Genomic DNA, 24,853 nt, shown 5'->3' with positions numbered 1-24,853 from the left:
TTAACATTGTAAATCAACTATACTTCAATAAAATAAATTAAAAAAAATTCTAATTATATAAAGGAGGACTGACCAGCCTGAGGTCACATAAGGGTAGGTGACAGAACTGAGACTCAAGCCTGGCGCTCCTGAACGTGAACACAGTCCAGTCTCTGCCACACACAGCACACCACTGGCTCCATCAGCCACTTCGAGAATAAGGTCACTTTCCCTGCATTGTGATAGACACAAATTCGAGGTGAGAATAGTATCTCCGGGAAACAGGCAGGTCTTCCTCTGAGGCCACCCATTACAATCACTTTCCTCTGTGTTCTTGGTGTCCTTTACTGGGAGGGATGTTAAAGCCCACGATCTCCTCATTAGTGATGTTAATTCCCTCTGTTAACTCTGTGGGAATCTCCACCCGTGCTCCCTTCAAGGCCCCAGAAGAGTGTAGAAATGAAGGTCAGATTTAACTCTGTTGAATCAATGGAAGTAGCTGAACATTCCAGTTAGGCTGCAGCTCTTCCTGAACCCTGAGGAATTGAATTTTACGATTCTAAGGTCCTGAACCCTCCTTCTGGTGGGTACTGAGCCAAGACTGTCTGCACCCGGGAGATTTCTATCACGTTCTTTCAGTTCCTGATCGCGTTTATGGATGGTAATAAATTTGCTGGTCAGAGCAGATTTCATCATTAAGTAAATAGCCATTTTAGCCTTTGTATCGATCTTAACAAAACAATAATTCTTTCAAACGAACCGAAAGAATTATTGAATTTAAAAAATTCAGATGCAAAATCCTGCAGACTGACAGGATTAACTTTTCAGGGAGCACTTTATGTAATAAGATATATCCCAAAGCCAATTTTTACCCCCTTATTTCCAGCCATTGCTGACGTTTGCCCCCAGGATGAAAGTGGAATGTTAAAACAGCAGATTCCTCAAGTGTCTGCCCAAGGAGGTAAGCAGGCTCAGAGCAGCGAGAGGCCTTGTTGAAAGAGCTGAGTTCTCTGTGATGCTAGTAGAACTCCCCGTGGGCAGAGGGTTAGCTTAGGAAGCCTTTTTTTTTTTTTTTTTTGGCCTTAAAAACTCAAACTTGGAATGTAAAATGGTGTAGCCACTGTGGAAAACAGTTTGCGGGTTGCTCAAAACATTACACATAGATCGTGATATGACCCAACAGTACTACTCCTAGGTGTAGACCTAAAAGAATTGAAAATGGGTATTTTAAAAAACACTTGTACGCAGATATTTATAGCATTAGTCACAGTAGACGAAAGGGGGAAACAGCTGAAATATCCATTAATGGTTGAATAGATAAACAAAATGTGGTATATCCCTATAACGGGATGTGATCCAGCCATAACAAAGAATGGCGTACTCGTACGTGTTACGATGTGGATCGACCTTAGCAATGTTATGCTGAGTAAAAGAAGCCAAGTCGCACATTGCAGGACTCCATTTATATGAAATACCCAGCGTAGCTAAATCCATAGAGATAGAAAGCAGGTTCATGATTGTCAGAGCCTGGGGGAGGAGGGTGGAATGGGGAGTGACCAGTTAATGGGTACAGAGCTTCCTTTTGGGGTGATGGAAATGTTTGGAACTAGATAGAGGTGGTGGTTACACAACCCTGGAAGTGTAGATGCCACTGAGTTGAATTTAATGTGATGAATTCTATGCTATGTGAATTTACCTTAAACCAACAGCAGCAAAACAAGAAATTCCCCCAAACTCAAGCTTTTTCAGAATCCCTAAGTTGTGGAGTTTCGGTTCTGTTAAATCTTGGCAAATACCCTTCTAATAATATGTGAGTTAAAGTTTCAGCTACTGGTAAGAGCAGTGATTTATTGGAAAGTAGGCAAGGTCTTGGGAGAGTCTGGGTTAAAAAAACAGTGGTGGGGGCTTCCCTGGTGGCGCAGTGGTTGAGAGTCCGCCTGCCGATGCGGGGGACGCGGGTTCGTGCCCCGGTCCGGGAGGATCCCACATGCCGCGCCATGGCCGCTGGGCCTGCGCGTCCGGGGCCTGTGCTCCGCGGCGGGAGAGGCCGCAGCAGTGAGAGGCCCGCGTACCGCAAAAAAAAAAAAAAAAAAAAAAAAAAAAAAAAAAAAAACAGTGGTGGACTTGGTGTAACTGATTTTATCTGTGGGATGACTTCCTCAGCCTCCCTTGGGGTGTCTTGGTAGGTGCCTTGGGGTTGTACTTGGTACCAGATGCTTTAACAACATTTGAGTCCAGTGGTCTGGCCATATTAGCCATGGGATTATCTTCAGCCAATGTTAATTCAACATGGTCTGAGGAATGCAGGAAAAAAAAGCAGAGAAGGAGAGTTTTGGCCATTCCCCTGTGATAACACTGCAGGACTCCAGCTAAGAGGCCAGAAGTGAGGGTGCTGTCATCTGGTGAGCTTCAGGGCTGATGGGAATTCATGGCTAGAATAAGGAAAAATTTACTCAGTGGTGAGTTGGCAACATAAGATCTTCATTTGCCAGGAGTTTTTTCTTTTAACTTTCTGCCCTTGAAGTACTAGATGATTTTGAAAGAGATTTGAACCGCCAGATATGAGTACACATGTTAAAAAGAAAAAAAAAAAAAAAAGGTCATTTGGCAACATTAGGAAATCATTTAAAATTCAAAGTACTAAAAAGTAAACCTTTAGCACACCTATGTTCGTAACAGCATTATTCACAACAGCCAAGAAGTGGAAGCAACACAAATGTCCATTGACAGATGAATGGATAAGTAAAATGTGGGGTATCCATACAGTGGTGGAATATTATTCAGCCTCAGAAAGGAGGGGAATTCTGCAGTATGCTGCAGCCTGGATGAACCTTGAGGACATTGTGTCAGGTGGAACAAGCCAGACACAAAAGGACAAATGCCGTATGATTCCATTTACATGAGGTACCCAGAGTAGTCAAATCCATAGAGACAGAAGTAGAATGGTGGTTGTCAGGGGCGGGGGTGAGGTATGAACGGGGAGTTACTGTCTAATGGGTACAGAATTTCAGTTTTACAAAACAAAGAGCTCTGGAGGTGGATGGTGGTGATGGTTGTCTAACAGCGTGAATGTACTTCATGCCACTAAGCTGCACACTTAAAAATGGTTAAGGTGGTAAATTGTATGTTACATATATTTTACTACCTGAGGCACAGACTCTGCAGCCTGAGGACCTGGGGCTTTAAAGTCGAGCTCTGTCATATATTAGCTGTGGGACCTTGGATGTGGTATTTAACCTTTCTGAAGATAGTTTTCTTTTTCTTATCTTGCTATAGGCAGAATCATAGCACATAGTCAGTCTGTATGCTGTAGTTTCTTCCCAATCTGGGGAAGAGGCTGGATGACTGGGGAACTTGCTGGAACAGAACAGGCTGACAGTGTGGATGTGGAACTTGGAGGCCTGGGTTGGTGACATGGGAGTGTGAAGGGGGAATCTCTCCCCCCTACCCCTGAATGATGGGCACTCAGTCAGGATGCTGTCTGTAGGCGGGTGACTAGCTGTTCTCTTAGTATTTCTTTCCTTTAGTATTTTTTCCTTTAGGAAAAAAAATAACTTTTTTTTTCCACCCTTTGAAAGCAATCTGCCCTTCTTCTTACATACAGGAAGGCTCAGGGCCAGATAGTGAAGTGACTTGTCCAAGTTTACACAGGGGGAGAAATGTGACAAGAACTTAGGTCACCTGATTTTACTTCCCCACCATTTTAAAGGCCTACTGATTGTTGGGTAATCATGATAGAAATTTGCGGTTAAGTCAAGGTTTTTGCTCTCAGGAACTTACTATTTTTTCCCTCTAGAGAGAAAATACATGAAATAGCTAGGGTGAAAAGTGCTATACTGAATATGCTGTAGTAAAATGTGCTATCGTACAAGTGCTGGCATTGAGTTGTGAATTGACAGAGAAAGGGTTGCAGTGAGGGCCACCTGGAAGGGTGGAGAAGGCTTCACACTGGAGCTGACATGTCTGTGGATATGGGGCATTAACGAGGCATCCCCAGGGTTGGAAACAATTTGGTCGGATGGTGGGGTGTGTGTATGTGTCTGGGAGTGGTGGGGGAATCCAGGTAGAGCGTCAGCACGAGTAGAAACAGCTTGGAAAAGGGCTTCCTCTTTGGTATCAGACAGGACTGGGTTTGAAACCCAGCTCTGCCGCCTCTAGTGTTGCCTGCTCTGACCTCCAGTTAACTCATCTGTAACATGGATTAAAGAAAAGGAAAGGTCTCAGTTGTATCTCTAGTACATGTAGATGAATGACACCACTGTTACCTGTCTTTCTTTGCAGTGGTTTTCAGAGTCCGGGGTGTTAGTGTTGGTACCGTGACCTCCTCCAGGGTGAGGAATTCTACATTTCTTCCCCCCGTACCTAGTGTAGAACTCTGCTCTCTATGGGAAAAGAGGCCCAGATCCTTTTCCTTGTTAAGAGTAGGAGAAATAACATTTCACCAGGAAGTTAGAGTCACTATTTAAGAGACCAAGAATCATCATGTCCTTAGAGTTCTCTGTTCTTGCCTCATTGCACACTGAAAACCTCAGAATGAATAACCATGCTTAACTCACTCAGTTTATTACAGGATGATGGTTGCTCTGTTTGTGAATATTAGGTGGTCAGCTTTAGTGTGTCCCTGCCTGGGAATGGCGGGGGGTGGTGTGAGCTGTTAAGGGTTCGCTGGGCTTATGACCAATGTAGGGAATCATGATTGATGATGTCAATCTCTACTACTTGAAATGTGGTCCCCAGGCCAGCAGCATGGCATCCCCTGAGAGCTTGGGTGAAAGACAGAATCCCAGGCCCTATCCCAGACTTCTTGGATCAGAATCTGCATTTTAGCAAAATCTGTAGGTGATTTGTGTGTCCACTGAGGTTTGAGAAGCGCTGATGTAGAAGATTGGTTGTGAATCTTGGAGTTCAGGCTCCCCTTTCTCCACGGGGGAGCCTTCCTGGTTCTGTCCAGCTAGAATTTATCCCCGGTTTATATTTGACTTCCTTACAGAACCAAAGAAGAGGCTTCTAATTGACTAAGAATTACAGGATCGAGAAAGAAAATGGGGAGGGAACAGAACATGAAAAAGTTGTTCTTGATTTGAGACTTTAAGATTTACCTTGAAATGAGTGAGCTCAGGGTCTATAAGGCTTTTGCTTATGGAATCAGGCAAGTCAACATTTTTCTTCCCCAAATCAGTAACTGCTACTTATTGGCCATCTTCTATTCATTAATTCAGCTTTTCTGTCTGGTTATTTCCTTTAGGTAAATATTTTAAATGGAGAAGAATAGACATAAGAAAAATGTTTTTATTTCCTTTAAATGGCTCTTTTCTGAAATAATTAATGATGAGAGACTGTGTAGTTTTGATGGGATTTTTAAAAAAAATTTATTTATTTAATTTATTTATATTTGGCTGCGTTGGGTCTTCTTGCTGCGCGCGGGCTTTCTCTAGTTGTGGCGAGCGGGGACTCCGCTTTGTTGAGGTGCACGGGCTTCTCATCGTGGTGGCTTCTCTTGTTGCAGAGCACAGGCTCTAGGCGTGTGGGCTTCAGTAGTTGTGGCACGCGGGCTCAGTAGTTGTCGATCATGGGGTCTAGAGTGCAGGCTCAGTAGTTGTGGCGCACGGGCTTAGTTGCTCCGCGGCATGTGGGATCTTCCCGGACCAGGGCTCGAACCTGTGTCCCCTGCATTGGCAGGTGGATTCCTAACCACTGCACCACCAGGGAAGCCCTGTTGATGGGATTTTACCAGCACAGGGTTTTCAGTAGTTTTGGGCCTTAGGATGAAGCATAAAGGTTTTCTGGTTTCTTGAATGTTATGAGATATTATTTCATTTTTACCCCCTAGAAATTAAACTTGGACAAGTTTTGAAACATAGGTATAAGTCTGAGGTGATGAATTCTAATGTAATTCTGAATGTTCAAAAACATTATTTATATTTAAAAAGCTAAAATGTTGGGATTTTTATTTTGAGGGGGGTAAAAAAATTCCATCTTGGTTTTTAGCGTCTGCATCCATGTTACAAAGTGGCATTTTACTAGCATGGCCTCATCACATGACCTTTGCGCCTTTAATCAGTTGATTGACTCTCCACTAATTTGACATTTTTAAGATGGGGAAGTGAGCTCTGGAACAGGGATAAAGCCGGTTTGACGATTTGAGTTCTTTGCTCTGCTGCTGCCTGGGTGTGCAGCGTGGGCACGTCCTGGGCTCTGATGTAGTCAGTCTTTGAATGGAAGGAATTGGACTAGATCTATGATTTTCATGGGATGGGGTCTCTATGAGCAGGTTGTGTGTGTATATCAGGATCTTGGTTGTGGGGAAAACGTGTTGTTTGAGAAGCACAGTACTGCTGTCTTTCTTCATTTGGAAAATAGAAAAACTTTTTTTTTTTTTTAACAAGAGGCAACATGTAAAGTGTGATACAATCTTAGCTGGTTAACACAGGATGGAAAGCACATGGGACTAACAGTTAGTGGCAAGTAACAATCTTTAGTGAGTACTGTGTACCGGGTACTGTTTTAAAATTTTGATATGCATGTATTTTCAGTTAAACCTCACAAATTCCTAGAAAATCAGTCCTGTTATCATATGAGCAGACAGCGGAAAGGTGAAGTATCTCACTCAAGGTCATCACAGCCAGTATGTAGATAGATCTGGGATCCAAACCCAAGATGAATCGGCAGCCTTAGCTGCTACATACATTTGCTACCTCTACATCCATAGTCTGATATGAATCAAGATCACTTCAATCTATATTTTACCTTCTGAAAAAAGTTTTGTAATATGTGTAATTTGTATGAAATTGCCCCTCAATCCTCAGGTGCAAAAGAAAAAAAAAGAAAAAAATCCTATTTTCCTTTAAACCCAATTAAAAATTTGACTCAGAGTTTCACTTGTAGAGACTGATGAGATGTTCAGTATCGATAGATCAGTAGTCAGTGGGGGATTCCTTCGTCACCCACACGATTTGGCTAGAAAATTCTGAGGGCCTCAAATCTGCACTCCATCCTGGTGGTGCCGAGATGCTCATGGGCCAAGCCCACATTCTCCGTTTGAGAGTGGCCAATCACTGTGCTTATTCCCTCCATGCTCAGCTTGGCTGCCATGATCTCCCCGGAGCTCCTGAGGCCGAGGCTTTTAGGTGTGAGCCCCCAGGTGTCCATGGGTCCAATCTTTCCAGAGGTTTTTCACCTGCCCCTGTCAGGGAGCCATATAGACACAGAGCCTGGTACAGATGCAGACAAAGGGCACTGATGGACATAGCTTCCCAAGGTGAAGGGAAGTATATCTTTCATTCTTTCCTTGTCATCTTATAGGGAATTAGTTAATTTCTCTATCAAATTATCCTCCTGCCTGTAAGTGACAGCAAGATTTAACATGACTGACCTTACACAATTTTATTAGTGTCCAGTGTACATTTCTCTTGCTGGTGAAAGCATCTAGGTGATGAAACTGAGATAACCTAAGTTGTTATTTGTACTATCTATGTGACGCTGGGTAAATGAACTGAATTCTTTAAGTCTCTGTTTCATATTTTATAACGTGGGGTCAATAATAGTTTCTGTCCCATAGAGGGTCCAGAGGTTGGGGGATCAGCTTTAACAGAGACACTCAGTGGGGGAATGGCAATGAAACCAGCTAAGCTGGAGGGGAGGGTATAAGTAGGTGCGGTGTGTGGTGGGGTAGATGCTGGAAATGTTGTGTAAATGCCGTTGTATAGCATTTGGACTCACACTGGCCTTCTTCTTGCAATTGTTTTATTAACTGGAGTTTGTGTTCTGCCTCAAACACGTACCAAGATCCCTCTGATAAACTGCTGTTTTGGCCGATTTAGGACCCAACTGACTTTGAGTGGAGCTTCTGGATGGAGTGGGGCAAGCAGCGGCTGGTGTGGCTTCTCCTTGGCCACATGGGTGTGTCTCAAGTAGCCAACCTGCTTGCAAGGAAGGTACGGTTATGTGCATCATTTCCGTTTAAGCTTCTTTCTCCTTTGCTTTTTGTGAAGAAAGAGACCTGAGCTAGCGAATCAGGAGACATGGATATTAGCCTTGGAAGACTGGAAAAGATGGGAAAGAATTGTTACTGGTCAATAGGATAAATTATCAGATAAAAAGATAAAAATAAAAGATAAAGATAAGATAAATTGTTAATGATGTTGATAAGATAAAAATTTCATACATGCTTATCCTGTGCTTACTTCCTCCGAGTCGTTTTTCACACCAAAGAATATGAAGGTTTTAGACTCAAACTAAACTTCAGATGGTATTCTTTAAGACCATTCTTAATCAAATGATCCTATAAAAACCACCTGTTGAGAATATATGTGATTTCAGTTCAGAAGAAAGAGAATGATTTCATTAAGAAGTGGGAATGATTTTCATGTCAAGTAATTTATGCTACAGTAGCTGTTATAGATCAGAATTCTAGTATTTTGCTCTTTCCTTGGCCTGGTTTCAAGAACAAGAGATTCTTCCAAGAAGATGTTTGAAAAGTGCTTTTGCAAGAGCTGGGATTGAGAACCTCTTTATATTGTAGCTAATACGGGGCCTGAGATAGTGCCAGGAGGATCTTTCTCTAGTGTAGGGGCCAGGCTTTGTCCAGCATCCTCTCATATATGCATCTTGCCTCTGTGGTTTCCTAATCTGAAAAGAAATGAGTCTGTGCTTGGAATTCTACCCAGTAAAAACAAAGCACAGCCAAAAATGGACTTGGAAGTCAACCCAGGAGAAATGTTTGATTCTTAGAGGTTCACGGAGGTGAAGAAACTGAAGGGACAGAAGGAGCAGGAGCCTCTGGGCTCAAGAGACCTGGACGTGAACTGAGAAAACAGTGCCATGTGCTTAGAGATGTCACTGGACTTGGGCTATTTTTCAGCTCTTTCCTGAAAATTGGTACTTTCTGGGCCTGCTTCTCATCCTGGAATACAGAAAATCCCAGTAGCACACCAACTTTCTTTGTTTTAAATATGATAATGATTACTTTTTTGTACTCAAGTGGTTTCCATCTTCTAAAATAGCAAAAAATTAAAAATTTTAGATGCTGTCAGATCTGAATATATTTTAAAATTTCATACAACTTTCTTTTTTTCAGTTTTATTGAGATGTAATTGACATATGGCACTGTATAAGTAAGGTATACAGCATGATGACTTAACATACACATATTGTGAAATGATTACCACAATAAGCTTAGTTAATATCCATTGTCTAATATAGATACAAAGAAAAAATGAGAAAAAAGAAAAGAATGTGTTTTCCTTGTCATGAGAACTTTTAGGATCTATTCTATTCTCTTAGCGGCTTTCAAATATACCATACAGCAGTGTTAACCATAGTCATCATGTTGTACATTATATTCTTAGTACTTATTTTTCTTATAACTGGAAGTTTGTACCTTTTGATCACCTTCATTCAATTTTATATAACCTTCTGAGCAAACATGATAATAAGTAATCCATTGTTTTTTGTATTCCTAAACTAGTTATGAACATATCCACCTCAGCCTTCATTAATGTGTTTCTTTTCTTCCACAAATTTGTTTGGTATTTGCTAAGACATCAATGTTTCTAGAAATTTAACATTTTTGTTTCTAACACAAAGTTTCTCTGCCCCTAGATAAATGACTTACTGCCCCTAGGTCTTAGTTTTCCCATCTGTAAAATAAATAGCTTAATACTTGTGTTTTCTATCTCTGTGGCGGGGCCGGGGGGAAGAGGAACTATTTTGAGGAGTATGTGAAATTCAGCCCGTCTCACTACTGCTGCTGTGGGAAAGGGTCAGCTGTCGTGGAGTGGAAGAGTGCTGGATGATGGATTAGGTCCTGGGCTTTCTCGTTTGTTAGCTTTCTGACCTTAGAAAGGCTTTTCACCACTGAATCTTAATTTATCATTTTCTGTAAAGTAGGGTTGATGAGATAGTATTACTCTTTTTCTTTTCCTCCTTTTAAAACATGGTGGGCTTCTCACTATTCACAATAGCCAAAACATGGAAGCAACCTAAATGTCCATCGACAGATGAATGGATAAAGAAGATGTGGCACATATATACTGTGGAATACTACTCAGCCATAAAAAATGAAATAATATCATTTGCAGCAACGTGGATGGACCTAGAGATTATCATACTAAGTGAAGTAGGTCAGAAAGACAAATACCATATGCTGTCACTTATATGTGGAATCTAAAATATGACACGAATGAACTTATCTATGAAACAGAAACAGACTCACAGACATAGAGAACAGACTTGTGGTTGCCAAGGGGGAGAGAGGTGGGGGAGGGATGGATTGGGAGTTTGGGATTAGCAGATGCAAACTATTATATATAGAATGGATAAACAACAAAGTCCTAACTATATTCAGTATCCTGTGATAAACCATAATGGAAAAGAGTATGAAAAAGAATGTATATATATGTATAACTGAATCAATTTGCTGTACAGCAGGAATTAACACAACATTATAAATCAACTGTACTTCAATAAAATACATTTAAAAAAAAGGGTGGGCTTCATTTGTTAGAAATTTCATTAAAAAGTAAGGATGAAACATGGAAAAGGTAGGACAAAGAGGAAGCACCAAAGAAATGGCAGAAATAAATGCAAATATATCAGTAGTCACAATCAGTGTGAATGGACCCAATCCACCCCCCAACCCTAGAAGAGGATTATCAGACTGGATAAAAGTAAAACAGAGAAAAAGGAAAATAAACAAAGAAATAAAACAGCATCCACAGGGGTGCTTCCTAGCAAGATATACTTAAAGTGGAAGGACACAAGGACACAGAGTGTTTGAAAGTGAAAGGATGGAGAAAGGTGTTCCAGCAAATATGAGACTCATCTTTGTCCCGTCCACCTAGATACTAGTGCAGTTTCATTAATAGCTGGCAAAGAACATTATTTGTGACAAAGAGGCTTCTTGTTTAATGATAAAAAGTTCATTTCATTAGGAAGATATTATAATTCTAAGTTTGTTTATTTTCCTTCCAAATACAGAAAGCAAAAGTTGATCAATACCATAAAGATAAATAGATATATCTGTGATTTTAGGGAGAGATTTTAACATAATTTTATCACTAATTGATATATCAGATAGAAGAAAACAAATAATACAATTAATAAGCTTGATATAAGAAACGTAAATGGGGACTTCCCTGGCCGTCCAGTGGCTGGGACTCCACGCTCCCAATGCAGGGGGCCTGGGTTCGATCCCTGGTCGGGGAACTAGATCCTACATGCCACAACTAAGACCTGGCACAGCCAAATAAATAAATAAATAAAAAGGTAGTTTATAAGCGGGCTATGAAGGATCTTAAATACTATAGTTTGGGAAGCAGGAATCCACTGAAGGTTTAAAAAAAAAAAAAAGAAACGTAAATGATTACATCTAACAACTGGAGAATTCACATCCTCTTAAAGAACACATAGAATATTTATAAAAACTAACCACATCTTAACCATAAAGTAATTTTCAATGAATTTCAAAGGCTGTGTTTTAAATAGGTTACCTTCTCTAATCCCAGTGTAATTAAGTTGGAAACCAGTAACACAATGACCTGAAAACTGTAATTCATTTAGAAATTAAAAGAGAAAGCAAACTTTAAAATAACAATAGGTAAAAAAAGAGATCATACTGGAAATTAGAAAATAGTTAGAAATGAATGAAAAATATATTACATATCAATACTTGTAGGGTGCTACTTGGATAATTTTAAGTTTATGTAAGTGCATAACTTTACATGCTCCTATTAAAACAAAAGAAAAGCTGAAAATTAATGAGCTAAGCATACAACTTAAGAAATTAGGAAAGAACAGAAAAAAGAAACGAAGAAGGAAAGAACAAAAATAAGAGTAGACATTAATGAAACAATCAGTGGCATGATTGGTCAAAAAAAATGCACAAATAACCAATATTAGGTGTGGAAAAGAGGATAAAAAAATATAGTAAGGATATTTTGCACAACTTTATGACAATAATTTTGAAAACTTTGGCAAAGCAGACACATTTCTAGAAAATGTGTCTTACCAAAACTGACTCATGAAGAAATAGAAAGACTGAATAGTACTATAACCATGAAAAGAAGTTGAGTAAGTAGTTAAAAATCTATTTGTAAAGAAAACAATAGTCTAACACAGCACTTCTTCCAAACATTCAAGGCACAAATTATTTAAATCTTTTCCAGGCTTTTTCAGAAAATAGAAAAAGAGGGACCATTCATTTTATGAAGAAGAGAGCATAAAATTGATACCAAAATCAGAGTATGCGCCCTACCAGATACTATGACTTAATGAAGATATAATAATTAGGACATTGTTGTATTGGCACCAGGATAGATAAATAGACCAATGTAACAGAATAGAGTTTAGAAAATACTTGTACATAGATGGAAACTTGATTTTGACAGATGTGGCATTTCAGATCTGCATGGAAAAGATAAACGTCAATAAACAGTGCTGACACAATTGTTGAGTCATATTAAAAAGAAATGAATACTTACCTCATACCATTCATAATCATTTTCAAGGTGAATTAAGTCCTTAAAATAGGACTTCCGTGGTGGCACAGTGGTTAAGAATCCACCTGCCAGTGCAGGGGACACAGGTTCGATCCCTGGTCCAAGAAGATCCCACATGCCGCAGAGCAGCGAAGCCCGAGAGCCACAACTGCTGAGCTTTTGTGCCACAACTACTGAAGCCCGCACGCCTAGAGCCCATGCTTCGTAACAAGAGAAGCCCACGCACCACAGCGAAGAGTAGCCCCCACTCGCCACAACTAGAGAAAGCCCGCGCGCAGCAACGAAGACCCAATGCAGCCAGAAAAAAAAAAGGACTTAAAAAAAAAAAAAGAGTATGAAACTTTTAGAAAGCATGATGTAGGAGGAGAATATTTCTTGATGGTAGGGTAGAGAAAGATTTCTTAATTAAGACACAAAAAATATAACTTGTAGAGGAAAAATTTGGTAAGTTTAACCACATTAAAACCAAGAGCTTATCAATGTATAATAATCAATGTACATCTTTGTATGTATCCAGAAACACAGTGAAGAAAGTGAAAAGGCAAGTCACTAATTGAGAAGTTATTTGCAACCTGACAGAGGTTTGGTATTGGAATATATAAAGAAATTTCAAAAGGAAAAAACAAGTCACCCAATAGAAAAAGGGCTCAATATGGGAAAAGGAATTTGCAGAAGAGGAAACACAAATGACCAATAAACTTATGAAAATGTGTTCAACTTCATTAGTAGTCAAGCAAATATACCTTAAATCTACAAGATACCATTTCATACTTTCAGTTTGGCAAAGATAAAACAAAAATCCCCTGATGATATCAAGTACTGGCCACCTGAACTCATACAGAGAGGTTGTGAGTATGTGTTGGTATGGCTTCTTTGTATTACATTACCTAGTGAAGTCAAAGAGGTGCAAAGTCCACAGCTACCAGTGCTAACTCGGACATGTTCCCTGCAGAAGCTCTTCTCTGCCAATCAGGGGACGTGAGCCAGGACGTTCATTGCAGCAATGGGATTGTAGTAACAAAGAGGCAGAAGCAATCCAAATATTCTTTATGGGGAAATGGATGAATTGTAGTGAATTTATTCCATGGAAAGGAATGAATTATAATTGTAATTGTCAACGTGGCTGAATTTCTGGATCACGACATTGAGCTAATAAGGCAAGTTGCAGAGGAATCTATCAGATATGCTCCTATGCACATAGAGCTGTACAGATTACATTGACACATTCATGTGTATGATCACAAAGATGAGATAGCCATGAAAATAAATTCAGGATAGTGGTCACATCTCGTTGGGGAGATAGAATCAGAGGGGAGAGGGATTCCCCTGGTGGCACAGAGATTAAGAATCCGCCTGCCAATGCAGGGGACATGAGTTCAATCCCTGGTCCAGGAAGATCCCACATGCCATGGGGCAACTAAGCCTGTGCACCACAACTACTGAAGCCCGTACGCTCTAGGGCCTGTGTGCGGCAACTACTGAGCCCACGTGCTGCAGCTACTGAAGCCCGTGTACCTAGAGCCCGTGCTTCGCAGTAAGAGAAGCCACCGCAATGAGAAGCCTGCGCACCGCAACGAAGAGTAGCCCCCGCTCACCGCGACTAGAGAAAGCCCGCACACAGCAATGAAGACCCAACGCAGCCAAAAAAAAAAAAAAAAAAAAGCTGTAAAAAGAATCAGAGGAGAGATAACCAGGGCCCTTTTTTGGTTTGTTTGGTTTTGCTTTGATTATTTATTTATTTATTTTTATTGAGGTATAATTGACATTTTTAAAATTGAGATGTATTTGACATATGCTCAGGGGCCCTTTAAAGCACTGATAGCTTTATCTTTCTTAAGCTGGTGCTAGGTATGCAGGTGTTATTTCATTATTCTTTATACCTTATAAACTTTATAAATATTCCTTTCCCTGTGTTTGATATGTGATATATTTTTAACTGAACATGTGGAAGAATGGTGTGGCAGGGAGAAGGAAAGATGAGGCTGCCCTGGGCACACTGAGTTTTCATCCCCTACCTGCCTCACCGTTCTGCCATGTGCATCAGGCCCAACATGGCCCCATCTGACTGGTCTCCTTTGCTTCCCACTCTTTGTCTTGCTACCTCTTGTTTGCTTCCTGTAGATCAGTGTTTCTCTAGCTTTTTTTTTTTTTCATTATTTCTCCCCCAGGAGCATTTTTAGCTATTTTCCCCCAATTGTCACTTCCTCTTTATGACATTTTAATACCACAGATGTACTGTCTGTTTATGTACTGTGTACCTGCCTGTGCTTTATGCATAGAGGAAGGTTTTCTTGTCTGCAAGAACCAATTCCCCCCTTCCCCTGGAGCAGATATAGCCCCAGTAGACAGTGCAAGATGTAGATTCACCCTCTGCTCGTGGACGGATTTTCCTCCCTCTTTCCAAATTTCCTCTGTTTTCAGCTCCTGTTTTGTACCTACCACCATCAGAAACCTACCTAGGTTAGGATATAGATGTTCCTGTGGTTAATTTGCTTGTAACTTTGAGTTAAGTCTCTTCCTGTTAGGAGTCCACATTCAGGGTGGCTAAGGGCTCCTGGCTGAAACCCGGCTTTGTCGCTTTTTAGTGATGCAGTCTTAAGCCAGTTAATTAATATCTTGAAGCCTTTCTCCTCATTTGTACAACAGGGACGGTACCCGGGGTAGTGGTGAGAGTCCGATGGGTTTCAAGGTTGTGCTGGCATACATACGATGACAGCCAAGTAAGAGGTGACTGCTGCTGGGGTCCGAAGGCCTTTGCTGTGTGCCGCGACTGCGGTCTGTGTGTGCTCCTGGGAGCCGTTCCCTCTGTGGTGCTCAAAAAGGAGGCGACTGTCAGAACTTCTGAAACCCCAGAGGGCAGAGGCTGTCTGTCCAGCCATACCTACCTTCCTCTCCTGCATGTCTTTCTCTGACCCTGTTTCAAGCTTGAGCTGGGCTGTGGGAGAAAGGATGGGGAGGCACAGTCCCGCCCCCAGGAGCTGAGTGAGAAGTGACAGAGGAAACCAGATCCTGATCAGGATGCTGGGAGGAGCGGGCCACATCTGCCTGGGGGTGTCAGGGAAGGCCCCCGAGGAAGTAGCTTGTGAGCTGTGCCTTGAAGGGAGTGGAAGCATCTGCTTATTTCAGCTTCCTGCATCTCATTACCAGGCATGAGTGGATAGGTGGACTTGTCTTTTTATCTGCAGAGCACATCTTATCCAAACTCAGTAGGAGGTTTTGTTTGCATTTTTCTTGGAATGTGGCAGAGTTTGCAGTGAGCCGTGTGTGTGTGTGTGTGTGTGGGGGGGGGGGGGTTGTTCCCATCTCTTTGTGACCACAGGTTTCATGGCAGAGTTTGCACTGAGCCGTGTGTGTGTGTGTGGGGGGGGGGTCTCCCATCTCTTCGTGACCACGGGTTTGATTTGTGCAACAGCTGGTGGGCAGGGTTCTGGTCGGGCTGGGGCACAGTGTGCTCTTTGTCTGAGTCCGCTTGGTCCTTATGTAAGTATGAACCACAACTTTGGCCCCATTAGCTCCATGCTTTCACCACCTGGACTGAGTGTTCCAGATGGCCTTCATTTGGGTGGATGCTTTTGATACTTATTCAGGGTGGAAGATTTGGGTTGCAGTTGTCTTTTGTTTCCCCATTCTGGGGGGCATCATGAACTGTGGACGATGCTGTGCAGAGGATTAGGCATTATCACTTCTTGCGGTTACAACCCTTGAACCCTGAAGGATGCTTCCCGCCTTCATCTACTATAATCCCATCTCTGCCTTTGTGGCCCTACCTCCTCCCAGAGAGAGGCAAAGAAGGGTTTATTTTCAAAAGTGGGATTTTCTTTTTCTTCTTTTTTTTTTTTGCCATGACAAGTAATAAAACTTTCCACTGAGCTCCTCGGCCAAGGTTAAACGCCTTTTCTCTGGGTAGGGCTCTCTCTGGGATTTGGCAAGACTACATCGCGGGCAGTGCCCTGGGAGGGAGGGGAAGCTGAGTAACGGCTCTGAGCTTTGGCTAGGGGTTTGTTATGATTGGAACGTATGTGGGGTGGTCAGACAGTGGCCTCCTTTCTTGAACACCCTCACCACCTGAGACATTGCGTTCCCTGCCCTCAGAACCAAAAATACCCCCGTGCAAACTTTTTGAGAAGGCTAGCTGCGTGGGGGGCCGAGGCTGGGTGCTGTTGCTGACCACAGGGTGCGTTCTCACCTGACCTCTGACTGGCAGCACCTGCATTATTAGCACTGGGCCCCGGCTGGCTGAGCTCATTGGATGCAGGCTGAAGAGCGTGGTCCCATGGCGCTGGCTGAGACAAGTAAACTAACCTCTGGAAGGCCGTGGTGAACAGGCGCTCCCTTCCAGCATATTATCGAAACCACACACCTAATAGGAATCTCATGCATTAATGGTTTTCCTGGAATCAGACTCTTCCACCTCCATCACTGCATCTCTAAGGAGGGATGAAATTGGCTTTGTTTGGGCCCACAGGGCTTTGCTCCCAGGAAAAGGAGGCTAGAAGGCCGTTGTGTGGACTCTGCGATGGTTTTGGTTATTTTCCCTTTTTGTTTGTGTGGGGATACACACACACACACACACACACCACACACCACACCCACCACACCCCCCCCACACACACACACCACACACCACACCACACACACCACACACATACACACACCACACACACACATGCCACACACACACACCACACACATACACACACCACACACCACACACACACCACACACCACACACACACACACACCACACACACACCACACACCACACACACCCCACACACCACACACACACCACACACACCACACACACACCACACACACACACCCCACACACCCCACACACCCCACACACCCCACACACACCACACACACACCACACACCACACACACACCACACACACACCACACACCACACACACCACACACCCCACACACCACACACACACCACACACACCACACACACACCACACACCACACACACCACACACACACACCCCACACACCCCACACACCCCACACACCCCACACACACCACACACACACCACACACCACACACACCACACACCCCACACACCACACACACACCACACACACCACACACACACCACACACCACACACACCACACACACACACCACACCACACACACACACGCCACACACACACACACCACACACACCACACACACACCACACACACCACAAACACACCACACGCACCACACACACACCACACACCACACACACCACACACACACACCACACCACACACACACACGCCACACACACACACACCACACACACCACACACACACCACACACACCACAAACACACACACACATATATATATATTTTTCAGTAGCAGCTGCAGTTGATTATGTAGTATGCAATAAATTATGCCGTGCATAAGGGTTATTGATTGACTCCTTTTATTTATTTCTAAAACAGTGCCCCCCACTGAGTGGTTTCTGGGCAGATGTACAAAAAGAATTAATATACAGCAAAGTCTGGTCCAGTTGCCAGCAGGAGTCTTCACCACGCCTTTGCACTTTGGTTCCTCCCTACAGAGGTGAGCTAATGAGGGGAACCACTCAGGCACATCCTGTTATCACTCAGTGTCCACAGCACAGAACAAGCTAACACAGAAGGGAAGAAGAGATGGTGTGAGGGGGGCATGGCCAGCCAGCTCCTCCTGTGGCTGGGTCCTGGCTCCCTATGAGGAAGAGTTGACGAATATAGATTTGCAAAAGAAAAGGCCGCAAGTCCATGGTCTTTTCTCAGGGGTGCTGATTTCAGCCTTTGAAACACGCCAGCTGAAATTGTTGATCTCTCGGAAGTCTTCCCTGGGGTGACAGGAATCAGGTTCTATCAGAGAGTCTGCTTTCAAAGGTTGGTGCCTGTACCCTATCAGTTGTGCACTATTTGAGGCTTCCCCCAGCACAAGATTGTAAGAGATCCCTGTGAGTGAAAACAGGCAGTAGGCAGTGAGATGTGAAATAACACCTTTTTATCCTATCTGCATTGGCAAAGCAGTCTGTTCATAAGGGGTTAGGTGTACAAGCAGAGACTTTGGAAATCAGCAGGTTTTCATATTAGTGACTAAAAAGCCCCAAATTTTGGTGCTAATTTCTTGTTCTTAGTCATAACTGCCAGGTTAAACCCCAATACCTGGGGAAGCATATCCACCCATCCGTCCACCCATCTGTCCATCCAACTATTCTAACCATTCATTTATCCAGTGTTTATGAAACACTTGCTATGTGCTAGGTACCATGTAAGATTCTTACGTTATTGTATTATGAACAAGACAGGATATTAATTTGTTAAGGGAGCCTATCAAAAAGAGAGACGGTTATGCCCTGTTTTGAGAAGTGGTTCAGTATAAACACAGGGGGCAATGGGAACCGAGGGCAAGTTCGCCTACCCAGTTCAGTCTGGCCTAATTCCATCAGAAAGGCCATAGTATTTAGTCTCGCTTTATCTCAACTGCCACGAAAACAGAGTACAGTTTCTTTCTTACTGTTTGTTAAACTTTTAAAAGTTTCTCCTCTTCCCCTGCCTTCCTTTTGGTCTCCTAATCAGGAACTGAAGAACCTGGAATAAAGAGAGTTAAGGGGGTCAGGAGAGTTCTGATGGGCTGGCTTCTTGTGCCCCAGCAAAGTTCACTCAGTCCATCTTATTGATGCAGGGTTCAAGTTGCTCACACTTTGATACCCTTTAAAAGAGCATAATGGTAAATGCAAGTTAAAGCCACAAGTTAATACCCTTTAAAAGAGCATAATGGTAAATGCAAGTTAAAGTCCAACTACCAGAGTCGATCAGGTAAAAAATAGTAACAACACCAAATGCTGGTGAGGAGGCAGCATTGGATCCCTTGTATGTTGCTGGTGGAAATGTAGAATGGCCACTCTGGGAAACTGTTGGGCAGTTTTTACAGAGCTCTAAACATGCAACTACCATGCAGCCCAGCAAGCTCACCCTTGGGCATTTATCCTAGAGAAATGAAAACATATTTACATAAAAACCTGTACATGTATGTTCATTTCAGTTTTTATTCATAATAGCCCCAAGCTGGAAAACAGCCCAGATGTCCTTCAGCAGGTGAAGGGTTAAAGAAACTGTGGTCCATCCACACCGTGGAAACTACGCAGCAATATAAAGGGGGCAGTCCTTTGATACCTGTCACAACTTGGGTGGATTTCAGGGAATTATGCTGAGTGAAAAAAAGCCAGTCCTGGGACTTCCCTGGTGGCGCAGTGGTTAAGAATCCGCCTGCCAGTGCATGGGACACGGGTTCGAACCCTGGTCCGGGAAGATCCCACATGCCGCGGAGCAACTAAGCCCGTGCGCCACAACTACAGAGCCTGCGCTCTAGAGCCCGCGAGCCACAACTACTGAGCCCGTGTGCCTAGAGCCCATGCTCCGCAACAAAAGAAGCCACCGCAATGAGAAGCTCACGCACTGTGACGAAGAGTAGCCCCCGCTCACCACAACTAGAGAAAGCCTGCACCCAGCAGCGAAAACCCAACACAGCCAAAAAATAAAAAGCAAGGAAATTAAAAAAAAAAAAAAAAAGCGAATCCTAAAGGTTGCATACTGTATGACTTTTGGAATGACAAAATTTTAGAAACGGAGAGATTATTAATGGTTTCCAGGGATTAAGGATGTAGGGTAAAGGAAGCAGGAAAAAGGTGGGTGTGGTTATAAAAGGGCAATGCAAGAGATGCTTGCGTTGATGCAGCTGTTCAGTATCTTCACTGTGGTGGACACTGAACCTATATGTGATAAAACCTTTTATGTGATAAAACCGTAAGAACTAAACACACATACACACACACACACACACACACATACACGAGTGCAGGTAAAACTGGGGAAACCTGAATGTCTGTGGATTGTTGCAATGTCACCATCCTGGTTGTGATATATTCTGGTTTTGCAGAATGTTACCATAGGGGGAAATTGGGTAAAGTGTCCATAGGATCTCTCTGTGTTATTTCTTATAACTGCAGGAGAGTCTACAACTGTCTCAATAAAAACCTCAGTTAAAAAAAAGCATCATATAAAATAATACTTGATTCGAATTTAAATCTCTAAATTAGAAACATCACAACCCAACATTTAATTAAGATTGTTTTATTTGTACACATTATTTGATCAACATGATTCTTTGTGCCTCATTTCAAGTGAACAGCAGTTTCCAATCATAATCGTCATTTGAACCTCTTAACTTAAATGAATTGGGCTATTCTGACTTTTAGGCAGATCTTTTATCAATTAATTAAAATTAATTAATTAAAATTAACTAATTGGTTTTAATTAATTAATTACATTGGCTGCGCTGCCCGGCTTGCGGGATCTTAGTTCCCTGACCAGGGATTGAACCCAGGCTCTCAGCAGTGAAAGCACGGAGTTCTAACCACTGGACTGCCAGGGAATTCCCTAGGCAGGTTTTTAAATCTTGAACTTGACATAGATTATGTCTGTGACCAAAACTGTGCGTATCTGCCCAGATCGCCCTGAGAACTTGGAGAAAACGTTTTTAAAGCCTTTCTAGTGATGAATCAGAAGTATTGTTTTGGAATAAAACATAACACACTTTCTTTTTTAGTTTTGAAAAGTTAAAAGATTCCTGGCATATTTGATGTCAGAGGCTCAATGTCTGATATTTAAGCATTTTTGCTAAAGAGGACACAGGTTTGATAAACTAAATACATAAGCACTTTTGGAGTAGAAATAGGTGGGACCGGGCTGTCTTTAGGGCTTTGCATATGAAAATGGTCTTTGAAACACTTGGGCAAAGCCCCCCTCCGCCTCAGAGCAGCAGACCTTCTATGCTGCTGCCTGCGCGGCTAGACAGTGTCACATTTCTACTTCTCGCCCTCTCTGCCCTGCTTCTTGCTGGTCTAGGCGTGTGTGTGTGGGGGGGCGGGATAGGGGGGGATAGCGGTCGGAGGAGGTGTGCCCTAAGGGCTGCATTGATGGTGGGGGACTGTTCCTCTGATGCCAGTCAGAGAACAAGGCATGGAAGACTAATCATGCTGTATCAGCATCTTAGTGGTGTTTTCAAGGATGGAATTCCAATTGCATTCACTTTATAGAATGAAAAAAATCAATATGTTAGTCGGGTTCTAATTTATGTTTTAAAATAGGTGATTTCTTTTTGGCATTGTTCACATCTTTCCCTTTTTATCACCTGCCCGCCGTGAATGTGTATAGTGGAGTTGTCTTTGCCCGTTGGGGAGGATGAGTGTGTAATAGGAGGGATAGAAGAGAATATGAGGTTCACGTGGGTGCATTTTCTGTGATGTCTTAGAGAAAATTAGACATTGTCTGCCTCTACTCTTCGGCAGGAGGAAGATGGTGAGGGATGAGAGTATAGGACCACCTTGTGTGCCCCCATGGTATCATTTGTGAGCACAGGTAAATTCATCAGAGAATCTCTGGAGCAGATGGGGTTTGCACAGCACTATTAAGTAGTTCCTGAAGGTTCCTCCAGCTTTTTCAAGCTGAAGCAGCTTAAGTCTGTGGTTAAGTTCCCAAATGAATCCCAACAGGCTTCTTCCAAATGGATCACATAGCATTCAATAAAAACGTAGCTGTGTTACGTGTATATGTATGTAGCCGTGCACACATGGAAAAAGACTCCAAGTGGTAAATGCTATAGATCAAGTTGAAAAAGACACCCCTTCCCTTTTTTTCGCTCATTAGAACTACTTCTTAAAATAGTCTCTGGTGACCTTGTTCCTTATAATTGAACTCTGTCCAGAGGTGAGTGCTTGGGGGAAAGTTTGAAGCAAATTTATGTGGCTGTTTAATGAGGGTAGTAGGATGGAAAAATAGTAAAAATGAACTGCAGATTTCTCTGATTTTCTTGGAACTTCAAAGTGGCTGACCTAGTCCCTCATTTAAAATGTTCTCTCTTAGGCTGGAGTAGAAGTTTGGTAAGGAATTGTACTAAGGCAATATTTTGGGAGAGTTAGCACTGAAGGACGGCATTTACAGTGTGCAGTCCACATCTGTCTTTCCCTTAAAGAAGTCTTTTTGTTTTCACAGGAAGACCTAATTTCAAGCAGCCCCTACTTTTCAACTCAGTGTATTCCTGGAAATCCTATTTTTGAATGCTCACCAAAAAGCCACATCATATTTTCCTATAGGAATAATAACTAGTATTTGCCTTGTCCTTCCTGTGTATGCAGACACCATTGTAAGCATTTTACGTGCATTAACTTAGTTAATCCTCATGACAACCTCATGAAGTAGATACTGTTACTATCCTAATTTTATACCTGAGAAAACCGAGGCACAGAGAGATTAAATAAGTTGCCGAGGGTCACACAGCTAGTTAATGGGGATACCAGGATTTATTTTAGGTAGTTGGACTTCAAAGCTTGAGTAATTACACCACTATGATATGTTGCCTCTCAAACAATGTTAAAACATTATTGTGGTTTTTTAAGTAAGGATTTACCAGCCAGATATGACCAAGAGTATATTGTAAAAGCAAAGACATGTTAATTTATCTGTTTAGTTATTCAATGTCAATAACTATAAAACTTGATAATGAAATAGAAAAATTCTCTCCTAAAATGGGAATAAATGTATCAATTGGATTGATTATGCAAAGGCCTCACTATCACTGAAAACAGGTAAGCTATACTTTTTCTGTGACACAAACTTGACTGTAAATAATATGCTAATGAAATAAAAATGTAATTAGAGATTTACTTGTAAGTCTCTGGTTTAAACTTTAGAAAGCCTTTTGTGGTTTAGAGGGTCCAGTTTTCTCAGAAAGACTCCCGAGGAATTTGCACCAGTATTTTATCTTACCTCCGTTTTGCAGAACAGTGTACGCAGGGGCTAGTGTGCCAGGTTGGCAGCTTTTCTAACTGTCTTCAGGCTCCCATAATATCTGTTGAAAGTCAGCCATAAATCTCATTGTTGTGGGATCCAGTGGTCTGGGTGGTTTTGGCTGAAGGCAGGAAAGCGGCTCCTTTCTCGGGGCGGATCCGGTGGAGCTCTGGGGACCTGGGGCTAGACAGCCATCGCTCTGGGGTTAATGTGGAAAGTCCCTCTGAATCCTCTTTGTCTCTGTTACACTAAATCTCCAGGCCAGTGAGAACAGTTTGGTTAATGGGTCACAAGACATTACACTCTTTTATGTAGAACCTTCAATAGCAATGCCTGTTAACTTACCCTTCTCTTTTTTCTTCCTCCCCCCCCATGTCTTTCTCACTGGGTCCCTCCCTGTCTGCAGCACAAACCCTGGATCCTCACAGCCTATGGGATGTGGGCCTGCTGGTGTGTGCTGGGGACCCAAGGCACAGCCATGGTTCTTATTCACACCACCATCTCCTTCTGTGTTGCCCAGTTCCGGTCGCTGTTCCTGTCATGGCTCTGTTCTCTCTTCCTGCTCTCTACACTGAGGCTTCAAGATGTGGAGGAAGTTATGGTAAGAGTCTCCGTTTTACCATTGGGAAGGAGAAGGCCCCTTTGGCAGTGCCTTTATCCAGGTAGATGCCTTTGTTTTCAGACAAGAGTCAATTGAAGAACTGTGGTGGCGCTCCCTCTAGTGGCCACAGGGGGTTGATGCATGTGAACCCTGGTGTTGCGTTCTGCAGTCTTTTGTATCTGACTATGCCTTAGTCCTTGGAGGTTGCCCAGCGCTGACCTTGTACCTTTTCTCCCAGTTTGGGCAGGCATGGATGGTGCCAGATGTCACAGGAACAAAGGGGAAAAAAAAGCAATATGCAAAAAAGCAAAAAAAAAAAAAATCCCCTATGCATTTAATAAAACAATCATCTGTAGAATGCTGCAGGGTTTATAGGGAACTCTCACATTCCTTATCTCATCAGAAGCCCACGATAGTCCCTGAACAGATAAGGGAGGTATTTTCCTTGCACAGAACATCTTGGGAAGCTTTTGATATTCTTTCTTTAGTCATGTGGAACTGGGCTTCCCATGGTGTCTTTATTTTTGTTCATTTGTTCACTCATTCGTTCACCTTTTCGTTGATTTAAGTGATAGCACTTAGAATTGGTGAGCCCTGGATCTGCACAGTCATGGGAAAGAATGCGACGGGAAGGATGAGCCAGTGGTTTTCTAGTCTCTTCTATTCACTGTCTCTTCTCCTCTTGAAACTGGAGGCGGTGTTTAACCTCTGAGTCTTAATTTCATCATTTGGAAAATGGAGGTAATAGCTGCTCTGCCTTCCTCATGGAGTTGTTCTAAGGATCCAACAAGATAATACGTGTTAAGCAATTTTGTAAAAATGGTAGCATTTTGAAAATTCAAGAATTCTTGCTGTTGTTAGGCTGCCTTAATTTTTCTTCACTCTTACCAATGGACTGGGGCGAATACTTCAAGCACATGTCTCAAA

General features: G+C 42.5%; 1 protein-coding gene across 1 annotated transcript in view; it reads left to right on the top strand.

The window, feature by feature from the left end:
• HHAT (hedgehog acyltransferase) overlaps positions 1-24,853 on the top strand; it is a 364,679-nt gene that overhangs the window by 55,444 nt on the left and 284,382 nt on the right. Inside the window, exons 4-5 of the mRNA XM_082666689.1 lie at positions 7,800-7,913; positions 23,732-23,926. Coding sequence (XP_082522815.1) covers positions 7,800-7,913; positions 23,732-23,926 — 309 coding nt within the window. The remainder of the gene's footprint in view (positions 1-7,799; positions 7,914-23,731; positions 23,927-24,853) is intronic.

This window comes from Grampus griseus (assembly GCF_964374135.1).
Source record: "Grampus griseus genome assembly, chromosome: 1".
Lineage (NCBI taxonomy): Eukaryota > Metazoa > Chordata > Mammalia > Artiodactyla > Delphinidae > Grampus > Grampus griseus.
Note: the sequence above shows the minus strand (reverse complement) of the source record. Positions and strands in the feature narration are given on the sequence as shown.